The sequence below is a fragment of the Halyomorpha halys genome, unplaced genomic scaffold (assembly GCF_000696795.3).
Source record: "Halyomorpha halys isolate HHAL.00 unplaced genomic scaffold, Hhal_1.1 Scaffold169.1, whole genome shotgun sequence".
NCBI lineage: Eukaryota > Metazoa > Arthropoda > Insecta > Hemiptera > Pentatomidae > Halyomorpha > Halyomorpha halys.
This window is the reverse complement of record NW_027104700.1, coordinates 1,360,464-1,372,543: the sequence shown is the minus strand read 5'-3', so window position 1 is coordinate 1,372,543 and position 12,080 is coordinate 1,360,464. Positions and strand designations below refer to the sequence as shown.

Sequence of the window (12,080 nt, the reverse complement as noted above, 5' to 3'; positions counted from 1 at the left end):
AAAATAAAATTTTTTCTTAAAACATAACTATCAAAATCAAAAGAGGTTTTCAGAAAAACGAAAGGAGCTTAATTTAAATAGGATATTAAATATTTTTCGACTGGTTTTTAAAATACTGTCCCTCAGTTAATTTATACATAAATGTTCATTCTTAACTTCTAAATAAAATTTTTAATATTAATTCCGAGATAAACGATTGAGATCCGAAAATCTTTTAACTGAACAGTAATTATGAGTTCGGTTGAATTATTTACGTAAAATATTACCAAATAATAAATAAATATGAAACAACTTCTAGAGATACTAATTGTATTAAAATTAAATAAATGTTTGTGAAGATAAACGATGTTGTTTACTTTGGCATATTGAACAAAAAGAATGAGAGTATGGATGTCTTCCTGATTATCAATCGAGATGTTGTCTATTAATTAATTTGATATAACGATATGAAACCCTATTTATGTTAAATGTATAAACTGAAAACTGAGTTCGTACTTCAAGTAGTTAATAACAAATTAATTTAGGAACTTATCATTGATTTTTAAAAATTAAAACATCAATTTAATTTTAATTAAAAAATCTCCAAAAACAAATTTGTTCATAACCAATCAAAATATAAATTTGAGAATTTTTTTATATGATTTGATCTGAACTTGTTTCTAGAGGGAGAAATTTTGAAACGAAACTACAATTTGATTCCGAGCTTTTACCAACCACCATTATAATTTTCAGCGGTTAAATTATTTGTGCTGTTATGTTTACCTTTACGACGAACTGTTTTTTTTTTTTTTTCCTTCAATCAAATTTTGAAAGAAAAACAATATGTTTGAACTATAAATTCGTCATTTTCTATCCGAAAATAATAATTGGAGCAGTTTTAATTTGCTTTCCCAACATTATATGAATTATTTTCGAAGGACAAACCATTTCACATACAACAGAACAAATAGCAAGAACAATGGGACATCACTAACCAGGACTGTAAAAAGCTCTATATTTCAAACACAGTAAATAGCTTCTAAAATTTGTCACGTCAATCAGGATATAAGATCCAACTATACAATAGTTAAATTTTGAAGAAAACAAGAACATTACCAAATCGCTGAACGTAGAACAACATCGAAGAAAACAAAGCACTGAATCGTAAAATCCCACTATCTTTAGTTTGTGATGGTTTAGTCATATCTCATATTGGTCATATCTTTCTTCAATTCTTTATATAATTTTTAATGGTCTATCTAGCGACATTTTTTTCTTACATTTCTTATTGGGCGTAGTTTTTGTTCTGTTTTTTCCTTTTCTCTCGCGTATTTTTAATGCATATTGTTAATTTATACTTCAACATTAATGCTTAAAGAAAAAATCACCAAACCATTGTTATGTAGAATATATGGAGGTTTATTAATAAGATATTCATAACAATCCAATAGAATTTATTATAGAAGGAAAAAAAAAAAGGAAAGAAGAAACACTTCATCTAATAAGATAATAGGGTACTCATGTTTTATTCTAAAAAAAAAAATCAATTATTCCTTGAGCGGTCAACATTTATATAACAAAGTTTCAGAATAATTTCAAAACGCATTCCAAGTTTACTCTATGCACTTATCATTATTAATATTTAATTTATAGCACTGATTTTGTGTTGCTTTCGCGATGAAAATTTTGGGTAGGGACCTCGAGATTCATGTACCTTATAGTACCTTATAGTACAAGAGCCGAGAAGATACAAAAAAGCAGTTATTTCACCCCATCTTTTGGATTACTTTAATGAAAACTATGTATAATTATTAATCAAAACTGATGAGTCTGCTAAGTATAGATAGAGAGAATAAAAAATGGCGGCTGTTTCAAAAACTTAAAAAACATTAATTTTTCATTCGGAGCTCTGTATCTTAAAAACTACCAACAACACTAGAAAATCTAAAAGAACATTATTTAAAGGAGAGTAAATTTGCTGAAATATTAGCCCTAATAGAGCTATTCACGTCCAATATTTCTCAAGATATAGCTTTATAAAAAGCAACATTTCTTAAAAATCTACTGAAAGATTAGTAGTTAGTTAATTTATTTTGAGAAATACATGTCTCAGGAACTATGTGACGTATAAATGTCTATTAATACTCAAATTAAAGCTAGTTTATCGTACTATAAAGTAGCTTATGACCTTTACCTTCGTAGGAATAGTAGTTTTCATGATATTTTCTAAAATAAATTGATTTATAGTTTTTCGGGCAATTAGCTTTGAAAATTTGAATTGAATTGAAAATGAAAATTTCAGAAACCATAAGACATACAGATGTCTGTCAGAACTCAAATTAAAGCTAGTTATATTTAATGTAAAATAGTTTATAATCATTATCTTTGTAGGAGTAGTAGTTTTTATGATATTTGACAAAATAAATTCATAAACTGTTAATTTTTAGTTGTTCGTATAAAATGTTTGATTTTTGAAAAAATATATCTCTAGATCTATAACACGCAGATATGTCTGCTAGCACTCAAAATAAAGTACATTTAACTTACTATAAAATAGTTTAAGACACTTATCTTCGTAGGGATAGTGGTTTTTATGATATTCGCATATGAATATAAATTTGGCTAATGAAAATTTGTCCGAACAACTATAAATCAATTTATTTTAGCAAATATCATTAAAACTATTATTCCTATGACGATAAACGTATGAAACTATTTTATAGCCCATTAAACTAGCTTTAATTTGAGTGCTAACAGGCAGCATCTGTACATCAAATGGTTTTTGAGATACAGATTTCTCAAAATAAATTCACTAACTAATAATCTTTTATTACGTTCTGTACAATATTTTTATGATATATTGTTTTTTAAAAAGCTATATCTTGAACTATTGAATGAAGAAAGCTCTATTAGGGCTTACAGTTTAGCAAATTTACTCTACTTTAAATGATGTTTTCTTAGATTTTCTACTGTTGTTGGTATATTTAAACATATAGAGCTCCGAATGAAAAAATAATTATTTTTAACGTTTTTAAAAAACCGCCATTTTTTATTCCCCCTACGTATACTTGGCAGACTCATCAATTTTGACTAGTAATTATGCATATTTTTCATTAAAGTAATCAACAATTGGTGTGAAATAACTGACTTTTTTCTCCTCTTGGGCTCTTGTACTATTAGAACCATTTCCATATTCGGAAACATTCTGAGTGGAATAAAGTTTATACAGAAGGATATAAATGGCAGGATGGAGTAGGTTTTGCCACTATTTGTGAAGATATACAAATCTATTCAATAACATTATCCTCTTCTTCGTACCGTGCTGAGCTATTAGTAATTAATCGGGTTGCAGATAAATTAAAAATGGAGACCACGGAGACACACCTTTGTGCGTACTAAAGTATCAGTTCTCAATGCAATTATTCCTAATTAAAGCGCTGGTACATTTACGAATTGGATAGTGTCGGATGTAATATTCAACTTTAGTGGTTACCAAGTCACAGTAGCATTAGAGAAAATGAGTTTTCTGATAACATGGCAACAAAACAAAACAATCAAAGATAGCTTATAGCAACTGCTGCATTTACCAATGAAATAGTTTTCCTAGAAAAAGAAAAGGAGCGTAAAAAATAAATTAGATTGTTGAACTCAGCGTAATATCTAACTGACCCAGGGTTCAATGTGTTTCCTAATAAAGGAATACATTTAACAGGTGCACAAATCCTTACAGAATGCTATGCTGTGAACGGGGTGTGTACGTTGGGCTGGTGACGTATTGTAAGAATCTTCGATGCTAAAAAAGAAAGTTAGTAGAAAATTTGTTTTTATTTCATTAAAAAATGGAATTTATAGCAAAATTAAAATTTTATTTCTTGAAACTTTCGATTTTTATTTTTACACCAATATTGGTTGAAGAGCTCAAAGAATTGTAAATAAATAATAATAATAATAGTAATAACTTTAACCAAATTATACTAATTAATTATCGAGGAAATAATTATAAAAATATGGAAATATGACTAATAGAATTTAGGCTACTCCGACAGAGGGGTGTTTATTTTAACTGAAGAATAGCGCATTAGAAGCCGATATTCTTGAGTATTACAAAACAAAAACAGTACTGCTCCAACCGACAAAGGGTCAGGGGTTTAGTACTTTTTAAGGAAGAATAACGATTATACAATAAGATAATTTGTTCATGATCACGTTCAATTGCCAGAGTTTTCCTCAGTTAAGGATACCCACTTTATAAAGTGTAGGAAGGCTCCTGAATCCAGAGGGTTGTCTCACAATTAAATTAACTGAATACATAATTCTCTGCCATTGCCGTATTTGAACCCGGATCTCGGGACTTACCTGAGAAGTACAGTACCTTGTCACTGAGCTACCCCGCTCGCTATTTTCCAGTTTTACCAATATAAACTATCTGATTCCTGACCAAAAACAGGAATTTTAAACCACACCGTAGCTATGAATACAAAAAGTACAAGAGCTTAGAATTAGCTATAAAGATAACTCCACAGTTAGACTCATTATAATTTCAAACTAGCAACTCTGCAGCAAACATTTACGCTCTAGTTCTCTCTAAGACACGAGGGTTTCCTTACCAACGGCGTGCTTAATAATTGCCTTCCTCGCAATCATGTCTGGAGGGCCCTTCAATATTAACATCTGCTTATCTCGGCAAATGACAGCTTCAAATATTTATGTAGCATCTTTCTAAAAGAACAATCTTCAGGTACAGCAGTATGGAGTAAAAGTGGTACTAAAAATTTAGGATTTGGAATACAGAAATTTCAAAAATAATTCTTCAAGAAAAAAAACAATGGTTTATCACATGTTTATTTTTATTGTCAACAATAAATATAAATGAAAGTTGTAAGAACATTGCTGTAATAATTACATATGCCGAGAAGATTTACATTTTTTTCTCCCTTGTCTAAAACAACAAAAGTACTTTGAAAGAAAACGCTGTGATAATTATAACGATGGCTTATAATTTAAATTAGTTATTCATTATATGGACAAATAATAAACAAAAATAACTTGTGTGCGCATTACGCCACTTTCCTTACCGCAATGTTCATTTGTCCATTCATTCCTAACATTGGAGGTGTTTTTTTAAATTAACTTTGTAGGTAATGTAATTGTTCAAGTAATCATGTAATAATCTATTTTCTGTATAAAATTCATCTAAATGAACGTCTTGAATACTCAGAAAGATGTATAATTTTTGAGTTTTTTGAAAAATAAATATAAAAGTTTCCATGGAAACACGCACACAATACTGATATATTATTAGTACTTTTAGAAATATGGATACAGATCTAATATGAAATAACTTTACCAATACACTTAAGATGATTTGCTTTTGTTGCTGACAATTTAATAGAATAATGAATGACTATTAGGCGGATTTACCATAAAATGTACAGTTTTTGAACTATATGAAAATACATTTTTTTATATATAAATAACTTTTTTCTTTATTCATTTTGAGTATTTACTCAGATAGGAAGAGTTCTTAAACTAGCTGTTTTGGCAGTCGATCAATCGAAAGACTCGTCATGTGGTTACTACACAGCAGCTATTATCTACAGGATGATAATTAGCTACAAAGACTTCGCAGGTCTATATCTTACAAAATTAAAAAAATCTTTATATCAAAATGTATCTGCCTGATTGGCGGATATATTGGCGTATGAATATTCAATCAACAATATTTTGAAAGGAAGTAGCGCATCTTAACTTTGGTGTCGAATCTTTTATTTTATTCGGTTTTAGAAGTTTGAGTGTCCTGAAACTTCAAACCTTTAGGTATACATAATATACATAAATAGCTGCTAGGCCTGGGCTCTAGAGGCACCCTAGAAAGGAAAATTAAGAGATTTGAACGGAAAGTCTTCCCTACAATTACAGGAGCGTAGGAGTGTTCTGGGATCAGAGGCTAAACAGATAAAGGAGAAGTCCTGCTTGCCGTGACTGGTCAATATCTCATGATATGAAGTCGAGGAGATTAAGATGGGCGGGACATGTATCTCGAAGCAATCCATCAGGATGCCTTTACAGAACAATGAATGCCAGTGTATTTGGCAAGAGACCACGGAGGAGTCCAAAAACCAAATGGATATACAGAATCAACAAAGATGCGAAGGAGCTGCATACAGAAAGCTGGAAAGCAGTAGCCCAAGCGTGGAGAAGGCTGGTTCGGCCTGTAGACCCAACCAAAAAAAAATAATAATAATAATTTTCCATAGAAAAATTGATTATCTTACCGGTACCAAACCTATCAAATACAGTTAGATATTAATATTTTCATATTTTTATGATTGTTGTCATTATTTTTCGAGAGTTTTGGTGGGTTTGAGTGAGTTCTTAGTGAATATTTTGACAATTCATTTGGCAAAAGATGGGATTGAAGTCCCAAAACATCAAGAAATGAAAAATTGTGTGAAAGCATTTAAAAGCCAAGTGAATTCTAAATATAGTTCAAAATTAACAATATTTCTATATAATTATCTACGGCGGACTAGATTGTGTAGAATAAATAGTTCGGCTTTGTACATATTGCTCTATATATTACTCGTATTTTATAAAAATATAAGGCATAAGAATATGCAGGTAGGAAATATATATTAGTGATATGTTTTTAATTATACAATATAATATAGAATATAATTAATTATGTTACTAGGTTAGGTAGAATTATAGAGACCATTACTTAAAATTATTTCACAAACTACAATGTGCACAGAGAAGGAGCTTGAGGTATCATTGAAGTCATACAAAACTTTTTACCTATTAAATGCAACAATATAATTTATTTTACTAATGTATTTACACTTATTTTTAAAATGGTGAAATAAAATTTTATTATTGTAACTATTCCGAAATTCAACATCACAATTCTTCCTTTAATAAACTCTTTAAGATTTTTTATTTTAATGAAATTATAAAAAAAAAAATTTCTAGCCCCTATACTTAAGTTTGTAGTCAGGAAATTTAACTTTTTATTGATCTGAATTTGATAGAAATACCTGCCTTTAATCAACCTGGATTATTCATTGCTGAGGAAGTGAAAGTTTTGAATAGGATTAAGAGGAACGGCGAAAAGAAAAGTTCGCCGCTTCCATGATTTAGTATAGCTGGAAATGTAAGAGGAATAAATGAAGGATATGTGATTGAATTGTAACTGTACACTTGAAAAATAATGCAAATATGTATTATTTAATCATTTGCAAATAAAGGATTGAATAGACCATTGGATAGGATAAAAATAAATTATAATTTTTACCCGATTGAGTTTAAGCCAAAAGGGGTGATAATTTTATAGGCGTCAATCGGTGCGAACTACAAAACCGATTTTTTATTTCGATGTCTTAAGATACTCAGTAATATTTTGAGAGTGTTTTGAAGCAATTTGAACTCGTAATGCTAAAAAAAAATTATTGTATTATATTTCATAACCTTAAATAACAGTGGCACGAGTGGCCGACGTAAGAATCAACTGAATTAGTGTCCATTCACGGATTTACTTGAGGGCCTCGTTCATGATCAGTATGGAAATACGTCAATATATTGACTGTTACAGGGTTCTATTATTGTAGTGACAATACTGACTCGTGTGTTATATTCGTACGCACCACATTCAATAATATCATAATATCTCAACAATATCTTATACGTCTATTTTACTCCTCTTATTTCCGGAAATGTTTTCAACCAGGGAAATATATTTACTCTCATCTCCTTAATTTAATTTCTGTAGCTATTATTTACTATTTTTTTATTATTAGTTATAATTTGAAATGATCAATTATTTCATACAGACAAAATTAAAAGTACTTCAGTTAAACAAGAAATGCATTTAAGCCTTTAATCAAAATCGTTAGAGCGGTTTTTGAGGAAATCCTAAAGTGTCATACAATATAAGTTATATAATGTGGCACTACTCAACGAATCCGCTAAATATAAACCCACCAACAGAAATGGTATTTCTGTGTTCTCCGCTTCGGTCCCTGGGCACTACTTAATAACGAATTGGCTAATCAGGCAGCAAAGGTCTTGATTCCTGAAAGAATTCCACATTTCGGAGTGCCTGTCGATGACTTCATTGCACTCATTAAGCAGAGAATTAAATTGAAATGGCACCAAATATGGGCAAATGTTGCAGATAAATTATGGGAATTAAGAACAGACGTTTCCCCTTGGATATCATCCACTAGAAAGGTGCGCAGAGAGGAGGTGATTTTGATGCGCCTTCGAATAGGTCATACGCGTCTAACCCACGGTTACTTTATGGATTCTCCACCTGTATGACAGACATGCGAAACGCGATTTACCGAAAAACACATCTTAACTAAATTCCATCACATACGACTCTATCAAATCTTTGTATGAATTACCAGAAGATCTCCATTTAATTTCGCAAGATAATAAACAGACTGTAGATAAACTTTTCAAATTTCTGGGCCACTCAAAACTTTACCATAATATTTAATAAAAATTTACCACAACTTCCCATTTTTCAATAGTTATACATTTCAATTCGGAAATTAAGACAATAAGGACTATTAAAAATGTCGGATATTACGAAAATAAAGTCTAATAATAATTTCGGAAATTATGGCAATAATGACCCCCAAGTGGTGATGCCATAAAATAATAATTTAAAGAAAAAGTGGCCCTTCGGGTTAGAAGAATTAAACGAAAAACAATTTTTTTTTTTCTTTGACATTTTATAGTTATACACTAACAAGTTGTATAATTAATACTACATCATCAGTGCAGATTGACGATTTTTTTAGATTTTCTTTAAAGATGTTTCTTTTTAATTCATACATAATGGCAATAAGAAGAAACTGAACATAAGATACTACTATTTAAAAATATAAAATAATAGCTAGAAGTATACTAATATTGGTGACGACTTGCAGATATGTTAAATCTGTATGATAGTTAAACGTAATTATTTTAGAAATGTCAGAGATATTATTCTGTCGGTTTTTTTGTACATAATTCTCAAATTAAAAATAGTGAAAATGTCAGTGATAAATATACAAAAACTAATTAGCTAATAATATATTATTTATTTTGTACTACCTAATACAGTATCATCATTCTTTATCAGTAGCTCATAAGATACTACTAGAAATAATTATGCGAAATAAAACTCGACCGATTTTATAATTACACCCATCTTGGTGGATAAGCCTAGAAAGTAATAATAGCAGTCATTAATGGAGATCTGTGATAGAGAAATAGAGCGGGTGGACTAACACAACTGCGTTCTTGGAGTTCTTCAATTGAAATTATATAACACGACATGGCCCCGGATTTGCCGTAACAATCGGAGGATCTATCATGATCCTATCGGGCGCAAAGATTAGTTTATTGGACTCTTCTTACTTCTTACGCTACCCGGATGAGACTGATGAAACGGCAGGGCAGAAGTACTTTTTTAACTCATCTCGGAGTATGATGTTAAAGTTTATCCAATGAAATATTTAGGTGAAAGAAACATGAGCAAATAGAAATATTGTACAAGTGTGAAGACTTGGACTTAGTAGGGATTTTCTGACCTAGATACAAAGGTTCAAAAACATTAAAGATATCTTAAGAAAAGTGAGAGTCAATTTTAACAATGTTCTCTAACAATGAAAATCTTTCTTCAGATGTTATTAATTTTATAAGCTTACAATTTTATAAATTTTCTCCATAGCTCTATATCCTTTTACCAAGATGTATTTCCTAGGCATTTTCCTTTTTCAGTAGATTCGCTGTTTTATGGGGTACATGATTAAATATATTTCTAGGTTAATTATATGCGCTTTAAAAATGATAACTACAGGACGAGTTATTTTTAAAATATCGCCAAACCGGGGAAAATATTTCTGCGCATGTGTAAATGAAAACTTTTGTATGACAAATTTTAAAATAATATACATCTTTCCTCGAAATTCGAGAAAAACCGACTTCGGCGTTTTTATAATAAAGGCTAAGGAAAAATTTTTAGGTAGGTACTTGAAGTATAAGGTATAAGGTCAAAACTCGATAAGTAGGAAGAAAGGTAAATTTTACTTTCAGCTCTAGAATTTTCGAGCTATTTTTTATTTCCTGTTTACTGATTTTACGAGTGTATTTTCGGTGAGGATCAAAATTGTAACCAGATTTGCTTGCAACCTTGACACAGCTCAAAAGTATAAGAATCCTACTAGTTAAACAATAACAGTTTAACTTCTTATTGTTAAGAGAGGGGACATGCGCAGTAACCTGTCAATATTGAGACGTCTACGTAACTTACCAAGAAATGAGTTTTGCGAAAACTTTCGGAAAAATATATTAACTAAAGTATCGATACCCGATGCACATTCATCCAAATTCTAATCAAAGGCAATCAATTAAAATATAATGTCAATACGTGAAAAACTAAAAACGATAAAATCAAAAATATTTTAATTTAAAATGTAAAACATACTACCGAAATAACCTTATCTTATACACCTTTTTTCTTAGACGTAGAACTTTGCAACTGCAGCGGCGCCGGTTCGAATCCAGTCTGAGTGATCGACTTTTATTTCTGTGGCGGTCTCACAAAATGAAAATTTTACCTCCTACCATGGCGTAGATAGTCAGAAATGACCAGGAAGGGATTCATAAAAAAACAGAAAAAAAGGGTCCTTTGCAAGTATGTTCGTGCCCATGTAACTGCTATAAGTGTCACCAAACAGAAAGCTCTTGTATCTGGACATATAAACATTAGGAATCTATCAATGCTTTCAAAAGAGCCTCGAAGTTATTTCAGATGTGGAAGGCACCCTACTACTATACCAAGGTTCATTATTTTTTAAAATATATCACTAACAATCCACTAATATGTTTAAGGAGACAGGAAACATCATCCCGTCTCTTAGAAGAAATAGGAGTATAAGATAGGGTTTTTTGTTCAGTTAAATTATTTTTTATTTCAATAAAATACCTCTTGCTATTGAGTGTATACTTCAATGTATGCCGACGTTTCGGTTTAAGTTTTAGTTATTAAACAGGTCTATGAAAAACCAAATATATAAATTATGGGAATACTAAAACCGAACTAGACATGCCTCCATTACTATTTTTTATTACTTTCTTTTTAAGTTACATAAAAGTAATAATCGTAACTATAAAGCTATGTGAACAATAAATAACATAATTAATTTTCAGTTGAACATTTTATTTATGTTACACACGTGCAATCATTTGTTTTCTTTAATCCAGTTATAGTTTTTTTTATGACCAGGTTTATTGCCTGAAGCAATAGAGTAAAAGACCTTTTAAAATTTCCAGATCTAATATAGCACACAGGCTCTTAGCAGATCCCCAAGAGCCATAAGAGTCACCTGAATAATGGATCACAAAGGAGGACGGAGGAATTCTTTACGGCACCTTTAGGCTTAGGGAAGATGTGGTGGCCTCTTCGGTGTACAGGTGTTGTGGAGCGAATATTCAACTTTAAAATAATAATAAAACCACTGATCCGTGGCATTTATGTGTTTTATCTACTTCCTAATATCTCAAATGATCATTAATTTTAACTTTACTTTTTTAAAATACATTTTATTAATTTATTTTGTATTTAAAGTAATAAACAAAAACATAAACCGTCGTTATGTTGTTCATTGCTAAATTATTTAAATTTCTTATTTAATTATATTTTAACAGCATAATCAAACGGACAGACTGCTCGTCCAAGTAACTGTTTTACAAATAGATAAAATAAATAAATAAAAGATTATTCGTAAATGTTTGATTTTAGTGCCAGGCATACAAGGTGTTTCATCAACCAGATATAAGATATAATCTATATGTTATCAGTGACAGTTTTGCTTCCTAGGAAGCGCTTATCATCCCGAAACAGCTGATTTCATTATAAGAGATTCATAACCAAATACATAGATGCCACTTAAGTAAAACCAGGCCTCCAATGTTATTCCGGAACCTAGTGGGTTCGATTCCCACCTGGGGCAGTTAACATTCATTTTTCGGCAGTACCGAGGAATGAATCTTGACACTCCCACCTTGGTTAGAACGCGTCAGTAACCTAGGTAGCCGTCAGGGATTGG

General features: G+C 30.6%; 1 protein-coding gene across 11 annotated transcripts in view; it reads right to left on the bottom strand.

The window, feature by feature from the left end:
- The window catches only part of MCU (mitochondrial calcium uniporter), a 516,099-nt gene that overhangs the window by 39,304 nt on the left and 464,715 nt on the right, over positions 1-12,080 (bottom strand). The window contains exon 1 of one of the 11 annotated variants that reach the window (XM_067053489.1): positions 4,587-4,804. The exons of the other annotated variants lie outside the window; for them this stretch is intronic. Coding sequence (XP_066909590.1) covers positions 4,587-4,650 — 64 coding nt within the window. The 5' untranslated portion in view covers positions 4,651-4,804. Of the gene's footprint in view, positions 1-4,586; positions 4,805-12,080 lie in introns of those variants that run through there. 11 annotated transcript variants of the gene reach the window in all.